This window comes from Lactuca virosa, chromosome 2 (assembly GCF_052849685.1).
Source record: "Lactuca virosa cultivar CGN04683 chromosome 2, Lactuca_virosa_CGN04683_v6, whole genome shotgun sequence".
Classification (NCBI taxonomy): Eukaryota; Viridiplantae; Streptophyta; class Magnoliopsida; order Asterales; family Asteraceae; genus Lactuca; species Lactuca virosa.
The window spans coordinates 151,326,402-151,344,952 of NC_136427.1; the positions used below are offsets into that span (position 1 = coordinate 151,326,402).

At 36.7% G+C, this 18,551-nt stretch overlaps 2 protein-coding genes across 2 annotated transcripts; one reads left to right on the forward strand and one right to left on the reverse strand.

Annotated features, from left to right (window-relative positions):
- Positions 1 to 2,908: 2,908 nt before the first annotated feature.
- LOC145159611 (uncharacterized) lies at positions 2,909 to 6,541 on the reverse strand. The gene is made up of 3 exons (XM_079078625.1): positions 5,746 to 6,541; positions 3,376 to 5,219; positions 2,909 to 3,266 (listed from the first exon to the last, which is right to left on the reverse strand). The coding sequence occupies exons 1-2, from the start codon at positions 6,479 to 6,481 to the stop codon at positions 3,412 to 3,414; spliced, it is 2,544 nt and encodes an 847-aa protein (XP_078934751.1). The 5' UTR covers positions 6,482 to 6,541; the 3' UTR covers positions 2,909 to 3,266; positions 3,376 to 3,411.
- Positions 6,542 to 9,176: 2,635 nt separating this feature from the next.
- Positions 9,177 to 11,381, forward strand: LOC145157878 (protein FAR1-RELATED SEQUENCE 6-like). The gene is made up of 4 exons (XM_079076853.1): positions 9,177 to 9,339; positions 9,458 to 9,922; positions 9,980 to 11,193; positions 11,265 to 11,381. The coding sequence occupies exons 1-4, from the start codon at positions 9,177 to 9,179 to the stop codon at positions 11,379 to 11,381; spliced, it is 1,959 nt and encodes a 652-aa protein (XP_078932979.1).
- The last annotated feature ends 7,170 nt before the right edge of the window (positions 11,382 to 18,551 follow it).

Sequence of the window (18,551 nt, forward strand, 5' to 3'; positions counted from 1 at the left end):
CACAACCAGACAAGGAGCGGGAAATAACGCCAAATCAATCATTCTAAGGCTATAAGATCCGAACCGTATTCAATTTTTAAAGCATACACATAGCAAAATCCATCCGACTATCATAATCCATATATCAGTATAACATGGCTAACATATTGGGGAACTACTTACTTGAGCTCGGCCGATCACACGCATTGCACTCTCCCCTTTTTCTAATTTAAGAAATTTTTAACTTTTGATTTTTGAAAATAATTTTACCATTTCCTTAGTTTGAGTCCTGACACACCCAAGAGTGTTCCCGGATCCCTCAAACAAGGCTCTGATACCAACTTGTAACGACCCAATTTTCCAAATAAATTTTTCATTTTTAAATAATCAAAACATTCCCATAAACCACAAAATCTCAATGACAATTGTTTTCAAATTCATAAAATCGACATTTTATTTCAAATATCAGAGTGTCCACATAAAAATACCTAAGAGAGTGCATGCCGCGCCATCAAGCCTTGCCCTTTCCCTTAGGCTCAGAAGTACCTGAAACAAATCAACAAATTGTAATCTAATGCTTAGTGCATTCCCCAGAGCATACCCCACACAATCCACATAATTACATAATCCATATTAGCTATACAAGCTACATAAACCACAAGCCACGCATACAAACATATAGGGATGTCGTGGGATCCTCCTAGGGTCTTACTCCAGGATGTCATGGGCTCCCCCACATGGTCTTACACCTAAGTGCCATGGGCTCTTCCATGGTCTTTAGCTGGAAAGCCACGGGCTCCCCCACATGGTCTGACATCCAAGTGCTATGGGCTCCCCCCAAGGTCTTTACCTGAAAAGCCATGGGCTACCCCACATGGTCTTACATCCAAGCGTCATGGGCTCCCCTCATGGTCTTTACCTGCAAGTATCACATATACAACTAGCATACCACTTAGCATATAACCAACTAACCTATCACATATCACTAAATCAACTAGTGTACAACATATCACAAAATGCGCCGGCCTTGGTGCCTTAGACCCATTGGTATGGTGAGGAGACTCACCTCTCAAGAATACTGAACTGATAAGATATGATAAGTCCCAACCCGCATCTCCAACTCAACTACCTACAACCATCATGTGACTAACTTTTTCAAAATCCCGTAATACCAAAAATACCCTCAAAGTCAAACTTGGTCAACCATGGTCAAAGTCAAGGTCAACAATCCATGTTGACCCAAATCATCGAGTGTATCTAGCAACTCGTCGAGTTCCTTCGGTGTTCATCAAACTGGGGAAAAACCCTAACCAACTCGCCGAGTTCACTGTGTATACCGAAAACGAGAAAACCCTATCCAACTCGTCGAGTTTTCCCGTGTCTTAACATAGTCAGTCCTTCTAGTCAAATCCAAAGCCCCAAACTACAGATCCAGTCCCTTAGGACTGAAATACCACGCAAAGTTGCAAATTTTACGTGCATGGAAGGCCTCAAGATGCTAAAACACTAAAACTAAGTCTCATACAAGGTTTAGGGCATGGAGAAGGGCCAAAGCTTGATAAATTGTACAACTTTATAACTATGGGGGCCAAGAGGAGTCCAGATCTGAAGTTACAACTTCAACGCATGCCTAGCTTCCAAAAATGGGTCCAAAGTCGGCTAAAAGGGACCCTAAACTCTTTAATGGAGAGATCTAGCAAGAGAATGATCAAGGTAACAACTTTTTACCTTCAAATGGATGCTACAACTGAGTAGATGTTGGATCTATAAGCTCCTTCTCGTTCCAAGATCTTTATTCTTCGAGTTCTCCAAGAAATGCACCAAAACACACACTCTAAATTTAGCCTTACACACACTCAATATGGGAGGTTAGCTCGATTAGGGTTTGCTTCTGGACTGTAAAGATGACGAGGGAGGTCAAAATGAGCCATAAGTTTTTTATATAGGATACAAACCCTGAAAATTAGGGTTTTCCTTTACAGCGTCTACTCGTCGAGTAGACCCTAAGTCCCGCATCCAAAACAATCTCTACTCGACGAGTTGGAGCTCCCCAACTCGTCGAGTTCCAGTCTAAAAACCTAAAATATTGAGAAATAAATGATACCTGAAACGAGTGTTACATAAAAGGGAAACAAACACTTTGAATTCGAAACAAAATCGTTCTTGTCGTATCATTATGGAACTTGAAACCCTAATGTGTATATTTTTTACACACACTTTCCGAAACAAAAGGTGTTCTTCTTCATAAGAAAATAGTTAATTAAACAAAAAACAACATAAACATTTAAATCAAGAACATATTGATTAAATACTAAACCATGATTATTTCAATTAATAGAAACCATAACCCTAATGCTTTTAACACATGTCAAGAAGATTGAGGAAGTCAAACAAGAGTCCTTTTGACAGCGTCATACCCCTTACCAACAAGAAAGCAAGAACCCTAACTTAGGAGACTTGAGAACTTTGACCACCATGAAATTTGTGTTTTCTTTAGGTTGTTGCTCAGAGATGAGGAGAAAAAAAAGGGAGGCCGACTTTAAGGTTTTGAATAGACCCTTGAACCCCTTATGCTTTCTCTTTTTATATATTTGGTGGAAATCTTATCATTTCCAAATTTGAATCAAGGATAATATTATTTTATTCATTAGTAATTATCCTTTAGAATTATCTATTAATTATTGATCAAATAATTTATATAAGAATTTTAAGCATAATTATTTAGTTTCCACCAATTAAATTCTAAATATTAATTATTTATTGACACTCATGACATTAAATAATAAATTAATTCTCTCTTTATTTATTTGTCAATGTTTTTATCTTGGTTCAAGTGGGTAACTCATATAGGCACATGTAATAAATTTGTGTTAACAATATGTTGTGTAGTGGCCATATCTCCAACAATATACGACTCCAAAAAAGGAAATGAGAAGATTAAACCAATAATATATAAATATAAAATAACCATTAGTTATCCATTTATACAATATAAATATGAAACATGAAAAGAAAAAATATTAAACCCACAACAATCTTATCACCCTCTTCTGGCGATAAACAATTGAACTTTTTCTTACATTTCCGGTATATAACCCATCGAGCTCTTTTTCAAGGATAGGATGACCCACAACAGCGATGTCGAAAGGAAATGGTTGTAACAAAAAGATTGATGAGGTGAAGTACAATGTTTATGACCTTATTACAATGAAATGGTTGTGGATGAACAAATTTTCAAACATCTCCTTGAGGAACCTTCTTTATGAAACTCGTACGAAAAATAAAACCTACATCAATAGATAAGAAGTTGTTATGGATGTGTCATAGCATTTAAAATTTGGTTATAATGTTGGGAATATTTCATGATATCGAAAAGAAACAAAAAAATATACTTACATGGTTGTATCTTGCAAACAACAAAGTTATGGGAGTCTAATAATTAGTTGGGGGTGGAGGAGAACCATAGATGTATACAGGTGGAAGAGGTGATTTTATTGGTGGAGGTGGAGATATATAGTGGTATGGAGGTGGTGGTGACTTAACTGGTGGTGGGGGTGATGTGTAATGGTATGGAGGTGGTGGAGATTTCACAGGTGGTGGAGGTGATGTGTAGTGGTATGGTGGCGGTGGGGACTTAACTGGTGGTGGGGGAGATGTGTAGTGGTATGGTGGAGGTGGGGATTTAACTGGTGGTGGAGGTGATGTATAGTGGTATGGTGGTGGTGGGGACTTAACCGGTGGTGGGGGAGAGGTGTAGTGGTATGGAGGTGGTGGAGATTTCACAGATGGTGGAGGTGATGTGTAGTCGTATGGTGGTGGTGGGGACTTAACTGGTGGTGGAGGTGAAGAGTAATGGTACTGTGGTGGTGGAGATTTAACTGGTGGGGGAGGCGATGTGTAGTGGTATGGTGGTGGTGGGGACTTAGTTGGTGGAGGAGGTGAGGTGTAATGGTATGGTGGTGATGGGGACTTAACTGGTGGTGGTGGTGAGGTATAATGGTATGGAGGAGGTGGAGATTTCATGGGTGGTGGAGGTGATGTATAATGGTAAGGTGGTGGTTGGGATTTAACTGGTGGTGGTGGTGATGTATAGTGGTATGGTGGTGGTGGTGACTTAATTGGTGGTGGAGGTGAGGTGTAGTGGTATGGGGGTGGTGGAGATTTCACCGGGGGTGGGGGTGATGTGTAGTGGTATGGTGGTGGTGGGGATTTTACCGGTGGAGGAGGTGAACTGTAGTGGTATGGTGGGGGTGGAGATTTCACCGGTGGTGGTGGTGATGTGTAATGGTAAGGCGGTGGAGGGGATTTTACAGGCGGGGGAGGTGAAGTGTAATGGTATGGTGGCGGTGGAGATTTCACGGGTGGAGGTGGTGAAGTGTAGTGATATGGTGGGGGAGGCGATTTCACTGGTGGTGGAGGTGATGTATAGTGGTATGGAGGAGGTGGTGACTTAATAGGAGGTGGAGGCGATGTATAATGGTATGGCGGTGGCGGAGATTTCACCGGTGGTGGAGGTGATGTGTAGTGATAAGGTGGGGGTGGTGACTTCACCGGTGGTGGTGGTGAAGTGTAATGGTATGGTGGTGGTGGAGATTTCACTGGTGGTGGTGGTGAAGTGTAATGGTAAGGTGGGGGTGGAGATTTAACTGGTGGTGGAGGCGATTTGTAGTAGTATGGGGGAGGTGGTGATTTCTTAGGTGGTGGGGGTGATGTGTAGTGGTACTTGGGAGGAGACTTTACTGGTGGTGGAGGGGAAGTGTAGTGGTATGGAGTAGGTGGTGATTTCTTAGGGGGTGGGGGTGATGTGTAGTGATATACTGGAGGAGACTTAACGGGTGGAGGGGGAGACTTGTACAAGTAAGTGGGTGGCGGTGGTGGTGGAGATTTGTAATAATATGGAGAAGGTGTGGGCTCTGGTTTTGGCTTTGGCTTCTCACAAAGCGTAGAAGGAGTCTTAGGAGCATATGCAAATGGTTCAGCCTCAAGGACAGCCTCATAAGCATTTTTGGATTTGACCTTTAGCATGGCACCCTTCAAACCACCATGAAGATTTGTTGGAATATTACATTTGGTTCCCTTTGGTGCCATATGAAGCTTAGCGGTACAAGCTTTTGCTCCTCCATATTTGGAATAGTCCAAACCCTCAACAGTAATTGCATATTTGCCATTGATCTTAGTCTTTCCATATGCAAAAATTTCTTTCTGGCCAACAGCGTTGCAAGTAATTTCGACAACAGCACCTTTTTCAACACAAATAAAAAAAAAAGTCAACTTCATGTATATTTTTTGGTCCACCTTTGTAATATGCCGGTTACTATAAAATTAAAACATGTTATGCTATGCATGATATGATTTTGGGTTTAAATACTTAAATTAAATAAATATTATTAACTCTTATACAAAATAATCATAAATATATAACTTATAATGTAGCCTTTCATAAAAAGAATATGTCGAAACCTTAGCATGGTATCTTTATTTTATTTTTTTGAAGTGTTATAATTTATATGGATAATAAGAAATGAATATATGATTATATGTTTTAACAAGTTAATTAAAAAATGAAATTTTAGAAAAGTAAAGCTTCATTTTATGAGAAATATACATATCTTTCATTTTGATGTTTTTTTATTTATTTTAAAATGCAAGATAGTAAACGAATAAAACCAGAAACATAGAACATGGGTCAACCATCAAAGCACATGGATACACATCCATTCATATATATAAAACAGTTAAGGTAGTGCGAGAAACTAAAGTTTATACCTTTGAGGTGGTGCTTGGCGTGTGATTGGATTGGGTATTTCCAGTCATAGCAGCTGTAGCAGTAAACTTTGCCCACGACCTTTACAATAAGTTTCTTGTGGTGAGGGTAAGGTACGGGGTGGTAGGATTTTGGTTGTGGTGGAGAACTGTAGTAATAGTGTGGGGGAGACTTTGTTGGTGGTGGTGGGGATTTGTAGTAGTAAGGTGGTGGTGGAGAATGCACCGGAGGAGGAGGAGACTTGTAGTAGTATGGTGGTGGTGGTGACTTAACTGGAGGTGGTGGAGACTTGTACAAATATGGCGGTGGTGGTGAATGCACCGGTGGAGGTGGAGACTTGTACAAATATGGTGGTGGTGGTGAATGCACCGGTGGTGGTGAATGCACCGGTGGAGGTGGAGACTTGTACATATATGGTGGTGGTGGTGAATGCACCGGTGGTGGTGGAGACTTGTACAGATATGGTGGTGGTGGTGAATGCACCGGTGGTGGAGGAGACTTGTACAGATATGGTGGTGGTGGTGAATGCACCGGTGGTGGTGGAGACTTGTACAAATATGGTGGTGGTGGTGAATGTACCGGTGGTGGTGGAGACTTGTACATGTATGGTGGTGGTGGTGAAGAATAGATATAAGGATCAGCCGAGACAGCTATAAGGTTAGCAACACCAAAGACAGTTAATGCGATGACTATAGGCCATAAAGAGGCCCTGAACGGGACACCGGTGGTAACTCTCATGGTTCACCGGTAGTTAGAGAGGATGGGGTTGAGGGAGGGAGGGAGGTTATGTTTTTGGATGTAAAGCTATAGGTATAAATAGCAAATAACACCAAGAGAATATGCCACTAATTTGTATATTAAAACACTTGTCAACCCTTCCAAGGCAACTAGGCCACATTCTCTTTTTTTAAGCTCTCGTTCTCAAGAGTTACTCGGACAATTATTTGGGTTGACATTAAATTTATTAAATTTATTTTATCTCAAGCTTAACTTGAACTATTCAATAAACGAGCTTTATATATTTGACTTGTTTTCATTTCAATAAAGAGTCTCTGCGAACTTTGGGTTACCTCTTGGTAAGTGGAGTCAAATGATAGACCATGATTTAATTTTATATTGTTTGAATACTAATATTTAACGCATTTCATGGTTCAGACTGCTATACATGAAATTACGAAGGATATGGTTTCTGTGTCTATTAGATAATTATCATAATTTATTTTGTTTGTATGTGTTTGTACTGGTGCATTTATTTATAAATTGAACTTTATTAAGTGCATATAGTTTAAATTGAAAATGCATTATTTGTATTTACCAACATAAACTTACAAACTCGATTGCTAACATTCTTTCTGTTTACTGTAATGTTTCTATTACCATCTGATCTGAATGTTAATGATAAACCAACTTTAAAACAAAAAAAATGAAATTAATGGGTAATGAATAAATAAAGTACCAGTTTCTTATTTCTCTTAGCTAGTAGTGAATAGTAGACCATGGATAGAGCTATCGATCCAGAGACTCTTTTCTAACGCCATCCAGGTTTCGTTTATAATTTAGTACTTTACCCTTCAGTAATTTCAGTAATATATCATATGTTAAAAAAGTTCCAAAAGGTAAACGATACATTTTTTCACCTGGTAAAACTCCAAAACAAAAACCGAATAAAACATATAAATTAAAGAAGTAGAAAATAATTAAATAACGTTCTTTCACATGTCAAATATCTATTTATAATATTATCTTTCACATATTAGGATGCTAATTAAACTTAAGAAAACTTAAGCTTTAAAAGATGTATTGTGCCACTGATAGTACATCCTTACGGTCATATAAAACTCCCATTTTTACTTAATTATTTTCGAAAAACATACAAAAAGCGATACTGATTATTTAAACAAATTTAATTTTAAAACCATGCATGTGTCATGCTCTGGTGTGTGGGAACACTTGAATGAATTTGGGAAAATGACATAAATGCCCTACAAACTTTCTAGGGTTTACCCATTTAGTCCTTAAAGTTTTTGTCGGACTTTATGAGTCCCTAAACTAGGATATGACCTGCTCTTTTAGTCTTTATCAACCTGTAATAGCCAGTGACCTTTTAGACCAAAAAACTCACATTGTGCCCCTATAAAACCAAAAAAAATAAGTTCGGGGATCAAAGGGTCAAAATGTTGTTTCAGGTAGGAGATTTCGAGTGCACTCTTTCACCTGGTTGACAAATGAGTGAAACACTTGATAATTAGATTATTATTTTGAGAAATTAAATTGGTTCCTACTATTTCTTCATACTAATATACCTACCCACTAAAATTATGTCATTTGTCATCAATATTCCATCTCATCTAATTTAATTTGATATTCCTATAGTGCCCTTAATGAGGTAATTGAGAAAAAAGGAAAAAAAAATATCACGTAAGATACATGATCGTGCGTAGCAACCTGCAATCCCGATTCTTTCTCAATATCTCAAACCCTTCTTCTCGTTATTCTGTTGCCCACGACAATTGCAACCAAGCGCGCCAGCAGCCACAATCACAACAACAACAATCAAAACAACAACATTCAGGTAAATTTTGCTTTAATTATGTGAAGGCTACACACACTAAGGCTATGTTTGGCGTACTAGCTGAAAAGCTAGCTGTTAGCTGAAAAGCTAGCTGTTAAATAAAAAGCTAGCTGATAGCTGAAAAGCTAGCTGATAAAAAATAACGTTTGGTAAAACTAGCTGAAATATATAAAATTACATAAAAGGACATGTAGGAGTATGTGTTTCTATAATTAATTAAGGGGTGTATTTGGAAAATTTTAAAAAAGCTCCTAAAAAGCTACTCTAAGTAGCTTTTCAAAAAGCTAGCTTAAAAGCTACTTTTTGGCTTACCAAACACGACAACATAAAAAAGCTCGAAAAATAAGCTAGCTTATCAGCTACCTGTGACACGCCAAACACAGCTTAATGGTATTTTTAAGTTCAATCTTGTTACCTTTTTCTTTTTGAAGCTATATGATTCTGTTTGTGGGTTCTAAATATTTTTATTTTTTGTTAAGACTTCTGTTAGCAGCTATAGGTGATGGATAAAAGAGAATAATAGTGAATAGTGATTATAGAAATTGGTCAGTCATATTTGCGTTTATAATATAATTGTATAGTTATATTTCTAATAAGATAACTCTTATTTGTTGATTAATATTACAACTTATAGTATGTTATGTTGCTTTATTATTGATAAAATCTTTGGTTTATTGTTAATAAAATATTTGATATTTGATCCGTATGGAGATTGCAAATTCAGTTGAAGAGGCTATAAATTCAGTAGAAAATGATGCAATTTCAATAGAAAAGGCTGCAATTTCAGTTGAAGAGGCTGCAAATTCAGTTGAAGAGCATACAAATATCAATCCTCAAGATCAAAAAATTCCTAAAGTTGGAATGAAGTTTGATTCAGAAGAAGACCTTTACAATTACTTTAAAGCACATGCATTCCAGACTGGATTTGGTATACGGAAATCTAGTACAGGAACAAAAGATTCTTGTGCTAAAACATACTATTCACTTGGATGTGCTAGAGGAGGGGTATATATGCCTAAAACAAGTAAACTATATAAAAAATCTTCTAAAACAAACTGTAAAGCAAAAATTAGCGTAATTGCATATGGTGATGGAAGATGCGTTATCTCTAGTGTGTTTCTTGAACATAATCATGCTTTAAGTCCCAAAAAAATCTCGTTTCCAACGATCACATAAGAAAATGGATTCATATGCTAAAAGAAGACTTGAGTTGAATGATTATGCTGGAATTCCGTTAAATAAAAGTTTTCACTTGTTAGTTGTTGAAGCGAAAGGGTATGAGAATTTGCCTTTTGGCGAGACAGATTGTGGATCTTACATCGCAAAAGTAAGACATCTAAGACTTGGGCTTGGGGATGCCGAGGCACTTCGTAATTATTTTGTCCGTATGCAAAAAAGGAGTTCAAATTTTTTCTATGTGATTGATATGGATGATGAAGGCCGTATACGAAATGTATTTTGGGCAGATGCAAGGTTAAGGGCAGCATACGAGTCATTCGGGGATGTTATTTCGTTTGATAGCACATATTTGACTAACAAATATAATATGTCGTTTGTGCCTTTTGTTGGAGTAAATCACCATGGACAATCTATCTTATTTGGATGTGGTTTGCTTTCACGAGAGGATACATAAACATATGTATGGTTATTCAAGTCATGGTTAGAATGCATGAATGGACGGGCACTAAAAGCAATAATAACATATCAATGTCGATCAATGCAAGAAGCTGTGGCACAGGTATTCCCTGATTCTCATCATCGTCTTTGTCTTTGGCATATTATGAAAAAGATTCCTGAAAAATTAAGTAGGTTGCCTCAATATAAAGTAATAAAGAAGACTCTAAAAACCCTTGTATATGAGTCTATGGACACTCAAGAGTTTGAAGATGGGTGGTGCAAGTTGGTTGAAAAGCACGCACTTGAAAAAAATGAGTGGTTAAGTTCTTTATTTAACGATCGAATGCGTTGGGTGCCGATATATGTGAAAGAAAACTTTTGGGCATGGATGTCTACTACACAAAGAAGTGAAACCATGAATGCTTTTTTTGATGCATATGTTAATTCTAAAACCTCATTGCGACAATTTGTTGAGCAATATGACAATGCATTGAGAAACAAGATTAAAAAAGAAAATAAGGCTGATTTTGAGTCTCTCAATTGTTCATATAAATTAGTAACTGAGTTTTATTTTGAGAGACAGTTTCAGGAAGCATACACAAATGCAATATTTAAGTTGTTTCAAGATGAGTTACGAGGTATGTTATTTTGCAATTCTTCATTGGTCAAAGTGGATGGTGCACACTATGTATTTCATGTCATGGATATTATGGAAGGGAAACATGGAGATTCTAAAAAAAGAGTTGTTTATACTGTTAGTTATGATGAGATTGAATGTGATATACAATGTTCTTGTCATTTGTTTGAGTTTCGAGGAATTATTTGTAGGCATGTGGTGAAAATATTGATTGAGAAGGATGTTAAAGAAATCCATCCACGGTATATTTTGTCTCGGTGGAGGAAAAATGTGAAGCATGGACACTACTTAGTGATAAATTGTTATGAAGATTTGATGATTGGTGAAAACGCTAAACAATTTGACCACTTGTGTTCCAATTTTTACGAGGTTGCGCATACTGCTAGTTCCCGCGAAAAGTATGAATACTTGCTAAGTTGTGTAAATATGGCTAAAGAAAAGTTAAATGATGATTCAGTTTGGGGTTGTAGTAGTAACATCAATTTGGTAGTTGAAGATGTTCGTGTTTCAGACTCGACTACGAAATTGTTACCACCCTTGCAAGTGCGTAGTAAAGGCCGTCCACCATCCAAGAGAAAGGAATATAGAGTAGAACAAGTTATGAAGAAGAAAACAAAGAAAAATGTAATATTTTATCTATTTAGACTTTTTTTTTAATTTTGTTAATATAGTTTATAATAACCGAGTTTTTTTAGGTACGTGAAAAAACAGACAACATACAACAAGATCAACCAGATTCAAGTGGTGAGCATGGAGCAAATTCCTATAATGTTGAGCTGAACTACCAGTTTGATCTTAATGTACCGGTTTGAATGATAAAGACCGATGAGTAGGTGGAAATAGTATAAAATAGGTTTTTTGAAAAAAGATTAATTTTTAGTTTCATTTATTTTGCATTTAATGATTTTGAAAGAACCGAATGACATTGTGATAGTGTTACGAATTGGATTTCTTGGTTTCAAAATAAAGCGCACAATTGTCATTTATTGAATAATTGTAATTTTATTTTGTTAAGGATCAAAATATGCTACAAGAAGATGAGTAGAGGGCGTTTTGGTCCTTTTATTATGTTATGGGGTTGCCTAATATTGTGTACATACAAATGGAATCAAAAAAAAATTAAGAGTTGAAACAGAAATTAAACAGCATTGATACGCAGTCTTCCCAGGCCCTATATCTGATTCAATATGTAACCAAAAAATGTGTTTGTACAGTCTAAAATGAAGCATAAACTCTAAACTACATGCTGGAAAAAAAATCAAGTAAATCCGACTTCAGTTGACCGAGCTATGTGCATTCTAACTCAAGGGCATTTTTGTCCAGATTTACAAAATGGAAGCTTTGGCCATTTTTGTCTAGGTTTACAAAAAACAATTCAAGGGCACTTGTGTCCTAAATAAGAAATGAAATTAATGGACATTTGATTCTAGATGCAAAAAATACAACTCATGTAAAGTGTTTACAAAAATAAACTACATTTCTATATTAAACAATTCTCATATAAGTACATTGTAAAATATCAAACAATCTCAATAATGATTATTACAAGGTTCAGAAGCTAAGAATAGAACATTTTTCATATAACCACATCTCGTCTCTATTAAGCTTTGAAAGTGCAGATGACAGTGCAATATAAGAAAAGCCTTGCAGATGACAGTGAATTTTGTGCGTTATGTGCAAGTTGATTTTAGTGGGTAGGTATATTAATAGGAATAAATAGTAGATATATTAGTAGGAATAAATAGTAGGAACCAATTTAATTTCTCTTAAATAAAAAAACAATAGAACAAATACATAAAACATGGCAGTGAATTTTGTGCGTTATGTGCAAGTTGATCGCACACATGCGATCCTCTTTGAATTTATTTTATTTTAAATCAATTGGTCATCGGGTATAAACAACACCAAATATTATTTTACAGTACTTGAGTTTCAAGAATTTAGGGCACGACAAATTTATTGTTGACAATTTCAATTTATAGAGAAACATCGATTATCACATATCACACAATAAATCTAAAATTAGGGCATAAAACTTAGATTAAACCATGCTCTGATACCACATGTTCAATAATAGACAAAATCCAAGATCAATTTATATATAAACACTAGTAACCCTAAATCAATTGAGGAATACTTGGAGACATCTATTGATGTTGAAGATGAGCATTATGATTATTGGAGACATCTATTGATGTTGAAGATGAGCATTATGATTATTGATGTTGAAGATGCCTTATGATTCCTTCACTTCCCCTAATGGTGTCTAAATGATTATTCTGATGGATAGAAATATACACACGATAATGGTGTGTTGTTATAGAGAGGATTTGGGATATGGAAAATGAAGAACTATGTTCTCTCCATGAAACGTGTGTCCTCTCATATGTGTGTTTTAATTGATCATTTACACCTTATGAAAAAGTATTAGAACCACACATAATTGGTCCCTCAAGTTATGGATAAATGTCATGTCCATCATACTACATAAATTAATCCTAGGGACCTGATATGTCATATGGCAAATAATATGGTACACAATATAAATGTACCCAACACATAAAAACACTAAATAGTCTGATAGCCACATTAACGGGTTATTTCCCAACAAACAATTCTTTTTTGTGACAAATTATGTGCAAAAAGCAATAGTGAAAAAACTTCATTTGGCCATTTGGTGAAAGTCACTCACTAAAATAACTAAAACCCGTGTTTAGAAAGGGTTTACCGTCATGATATTTGACAAAATGGTTGATTACAACAACAAAATTCTCTATCCAATAGCCACATTTTATGCTACAACCACAACTTTTCATGTGATACATCCACTAATTTTTAGTGAAATTTTTGATGAAAAAAAAAAGTGTGGCTAAAGGCATATGGTCACAGTTTTTTGGTATGACCATAACTTATTTTTGTACTGGTATACAATATAAATAAGAAGCATGAAAAGAAAATTGTAAAGCCACAAAACTCTGATGACCATATTCCGGTGGTAGCCAATTGTACTTTTTTTCACATTTTCAGAATATATAACCCTTCAAGTTCTTTTTCATAGATATGATGACCCACAACGACAATGTAGAAATGAAATGTTCGTAGCAAAAAAGATTAATTACGTGAAGTACAGTGTATAAGACCTAATTAAAATGGAACGAGTGTGGATGAACAACTTTTCAAACATGTCCTTGACGAGCCTTTTTATAAAACATGTACTCGAAATAAAATATGCATAAACATATATGAAGTTTTTCTGGACGTGTCATACGATATAATTTTTTTATAAAGTACGGAATGTTTGATAATATCAAAATAAAAGAAATAAAAAAATATACTTACATTGTTGTATCTTGCAACACACCAAAGTTATTGGAGTCTAATAATGATTTGGGGGTAGAGGAGAATCATAGATGTATACATAGATGTATACAGGCAGAATGTAACGTCTGCAGATTCGGACTAGCCAATTTAGAGACAATGAGCGTCAAAAATAACTTTTTAATAGAAGATTATTTAGAATAAATAATTTTAACCAAGTTATAGTATATGTCACAAAGGTTTCGTACATATAAATAACGCCGAAATCCGAGTTATAACAAAGAAGTTATGACATGTCGAAGTTTTACGGCAAAACCGGCACGACATTGGGAATCGTAAAAAGTGATTTTTTGATAAAATACTTTCTAGCCTTAGCAATCTAAACGAAAGTCATAGTATATGTTAATCCGAGAGTTTGCATAAAAAGAACGTCCAAATCTGACTTCGTATGAGGAAGTTATGATTTTTCTAAGATTTAGCATAACAGTGCACAGCCCGGAAATTCGAATTTTAGATCGGTCGATTTTTAGCCAAAATAATCTAAAAGAGAAATGAAGATATCGTTAATAGGAGTTAAACGATAAAAAGACAGTCGAAAACGGAGCTCGTATGCGAAAGATATGGACGAAGCTTAGTCCTTACTCTTCGAGCGCGGCGAAATCGATACAGTTTTGTAAATCTGAGATAGAGTGAGAATTAGCCGACGGGATCTAAATGAAAGTTTTAGTACTTGTAAATACCAACGTGTAGATATAAAGAACATCGATAATAGAGCTCGTATGCGAAAGATATGGACGAAACTTAGTCCATACTCTTCGAGCGCGATAAAATTCGATACAGTTTTGCAACTCGGAGATAGAATGAGAATTAGCCGACGAGGTCTAAATGAAAGTTGTATTACTCGTAAATACCAACGCGTGGATATAAAGAACGTAGAAAACGGAGCTCGTACACGGAAGATACGGACGAAACTTAGGGCATACTCTACGAGAAAACCCCTACAAATAAGACATGAACTCTTCATATTTCCTTCACACCATGAGCCTTTCTTTCTCTCTCTAACTTTTCTCTAGACTCCCTAAACCCCCTAAAGCCTAGGAAACTTCCCTATCGCTAGAAGAAAGCCCCAGAGTGCTCGACGGCTCCGAGAAGAAAAGCTTTCGGCTCGGAAACGCTGCTCCAGCGAAGCTCGGTTTTTAATAAAAACCCGCTGTAAGTGAACTACGCCTATACTATATTTAATATAGATTTTATTTAAATATAGTAATGTTATTAGGTCCTTATAATAAATATTTGAGCTATTATTATGGGTTATATAAGTGTTGTTATAATATCTTTTTAACCACTCGCGGTACGAGGAATCCGGTTTGGAGGGTCGCTTGGGTTGCTGGATTCAGAAGTGCTATATGCCAAAATGATCCTGCCCTCCGGTGTTTCATGTCTGGTCCCTGTCTGTACATAGTGGGTGAAGAGTATTGTTTAACGCTTATATAATAGTAATAATATCTAGACTATTAATTAGTCTCGTTGAACATTAGACTAAACTCTAGTGGTAATGATACTAGGTTTTGTCAAAGGAATTGTTTTAAGATTAACAAAGTGTTGTCCGAGTGCAGAATCACCACCTTACCAGGTGAGTGCATAGTTACTTTCATCTTACACATAGATATGAAGTATTTTACATAAATTACGTGATATGTGTGCATATTATTTGAATACTTGCTTTCTATGCTGGATGAACGATTTTATACATGTTTTAAATAATTTAAACTGTATATGTATTTTATATCTACGAATATGTTGGGTAAAACATGGGTAGATGAATGATGAGAGATAAAAGATGATATGAGTGAACATTGGCAGCTATAGACTTAGTGCCTAACAAATAACATCGACAGCTATGGACTTAGTGCCTATCGAATAAACATTGGTAGCTATGGACTTAGTACCTGTTAGATAAATGTTTGTAGCTATGGACTTAGTACCTGTTAACTAAACGTTGGTAGCTATGGATTTAGTACCTATTAGCTTAACACTGGTAGCTATGGATTTAGTACCCGATGAATGAACTTTAGCAGCTATGGAATTAGTGCTTTACGAACAAGCATTGGCAGCTATGGACTTAGTGCCTATTATATAAACCCTGGAAGCAATGGGCTTCGAAATGAACGGATGCAGGATAGATGATTCTTAGGGTAGATCCTTAAGAGTAAGGAAGATAATTGGGATGGGTAATTGGGTTGATTGTTTGATGTTTAAACATAATAATTATATTATTGTGGGTTGAAAGCCCTATGTACTCACCAGGTTTCCCAACCTGACTCACTCAAACTTATTTGTATCACAGGTGCCGCTACGAAGTTACATTACACTGAGAGATTAAAGAGGTGTAGATCACTAGTGTAAATGAATGTAAGTTCTGTTTATGCTTATGTTTCTGTATTGACGATGACATCCCAAATGTTTTAAAATGGATAAAAATACATTTCTTCGGAAATGATTTGATAACGTATTTATCATGTTTTACTGGTAACAAATTCCGCAACGTTTTTATTAAAAAAGGTACTCTGATTTTTATAAAGTATAAACAAAAATCGGTCTTTTCTGGCCGTGAAAATGGGGATGTCACACAGAAAAGGTTATTTACTTGTGGAGGAGGAGATATGCAATTATATGGAGATGGCGGTGACTTAACTTGTGGCGGGGGTGATGTATAATGATATGAAGGTGCTCGACATCTCATAGGTGGTGGAGATGATATACAGTGGTATGGTAGCGGTGGGGTCTTAATTGGTAGTGGAGGAGATGTGTTGTAGTAAGGTGGATGTGAGGATTTAACTGGAAGTGGAGGTTATGTATAGTGGTATGGTGGTGTTGGGGACTTAATTTGTGGTTGGGGATATGTGTAGTAGCAAAGTTGTGGGGGAGACTTAACTAGAGGTTGAGGTGAAGTGTAGTTGTATGGTGGTGGTAGGGACTTAATTGTTGGTGGATGTGAAGAGTAATGGTAAGGTGATCGTGGTGATTTAACTGGTGGAGGAGGTGTAGTGGGGAGTTAGTTGGTGGTGCATGTAAGGTGTAGTTGTATCATGGTTGTGGGGACTTACCTCGTGGTGAAGGTGGGGTGTAATGATATGGACGAGGTATATATTTCACAGGTGGTGGAGGTGATGAGTAATGCTAGGTGGTGGTAGGGATTTAAGTAGTGGCTATGGCGATGTATAGTCATATGTTGGTGTTGGTGACTTAATTGTTGTTGGAGGCGAGGTTTAATGGTATGGGGCTTGTGGATATTTTAAGGGGGGTGGGGGTGGACTATAGTGGTATAGTGGTGATGGAGATTTCACTGGTGGTGGTGATGTGTAATGATAAGGCGGCAGAGGGGATTTTACGGGTAGGGGAGGTGAAGTGAAATGGTATGATGGTGGTGGAGAATTCACAAGTAGGGGTGGTGAGGTGTAGCAATATGGTGGGGGAGGAGATTTCACATGTGGTAGAAGTGACATATATTGGTATGGAGGAGGTGGTGACATAGTAGGAGGTGGAGGCGATGTGTAATGGTATGGCGGTGGTGGAGGTGATGTGTAGTGTTCCTAGTCGAAGGAACTGGAGAATATTCATATAAAAAAGGAGATCATCAGTCTTTGTGCTTGATTTTTGAAGCTACACGCTGATGGATTCCCAGTCTGGTGAGATTACCATTGGGTCTGGTTTGCGATTGCGGTATTGGAGTTTTTCGTTTTCGTGGTCTTGCTAAGAATTTGATTGGATCATCAGGGGTGAGAGAGGAAATTGTGGTCATTTGGGTTAGTACAGTCAGTTTGAGGTTGTATAACGACATTGACTCTATTCCACATATCCTCAAACCCCCTCCATATGTGGATGCATAAGTTTAGTAAAGTCGCAAAACATGTGTGTAAGGTTTCTTTCCTACATTTCTAGTGAGGACAATTTTCGAGGAGAAAATCTATTTCAAATAGGGGATATTTTTAACATCCGAGTTTCGATTATATTTTTCCATTCTTTTATTGGCAGTTTTGTAGTTCATAAGAAAGTAGAAGGTTGGGGCGAAGCAAGAAGCCATTAATCACATTTGCCGAAAAATATTAAAATAGTTGATCTAGATGAAGTGAAGTTCCAAGAGATTTGGGAGGATCATAGATGTCTGAACCAAACATCTTTTTGGGAGATATTCAAGATAGTTGATCTAAAGTCCTTAATATAACACCCAATATGAAATATTAAGGCTAGGACCCAGCAAACTATTTTATAACTTGGAAGAGGGATGCCGTAATCCAAGCTATAAAATATTTGAAGGTAGGTGAATGACGATTCACCAATTTCCACCAAGATAAACGAAATGTATTATTAGGTTTTAATTGGTTTTGAAACTCCTAGATTCTTTTGAGATTCATTGAACTTTTCAAAGGCATGTTTCAATCTTGAGTGTGCCCTTCAGGTTTTGTGACTGGGATGCCGAGGATCACAAAACAAGGTGTGAATAACCATGCAAATACACTTGGTACCCTTAATATTTACCCCTCAATCGATGTGCCGGTTAACCACACACGCTCCACCGATACTATGATAAACATTAAGTTACCCTTTGCCTACCTTGTTAAATCAAGCTAGTGTGCCGGTTAACCACACATGCTCCACTAACT

What these genes read in the sequence shown, in the direction of transcription:
- LOC145159611 (XM_079078625.1), bottom strand. Translation starts at nt 6,481, where the DNA reads ATGAGAGTTACCACCGGTGTCCCGTTCAGGGCCTCTTTATGGCCTATA. An exon ending in CGCCAAGCACCACCTCAAAG is followed by an intron (nt 5,220 to 5,745) that starts GTATAAACTTTA and finishes GTGTTGAAAAAG; the next exon opens with GTGCTGTTGTCGAAATTACT.
- LOC145157878 (XM_079076853.1), top strand. Translation starts at nt 9,177, where the DNA reads ATGAAGTTTGATTCAGAAGAAGACCTTTACAATTACTTTAAAGCACAT. An exon ending in GGTATATATGCCTAAAACAA is followed by an intron (nt 9,340 to 9,457) that starts GTAAACTATATA and finishes TCATGCTTTAAG; the next exon opens with TCCCAAAAAAATCTCGTTTC. An exon ending in AGAAGAAAACAAAGAAAAAT is followed by an intron (nt 11,194 to 11,264) that starts GTAATATTTTAT and finishes GAGTTTTTTTAG; the next exon opens with GTACGTGAAAAAACAGACAA.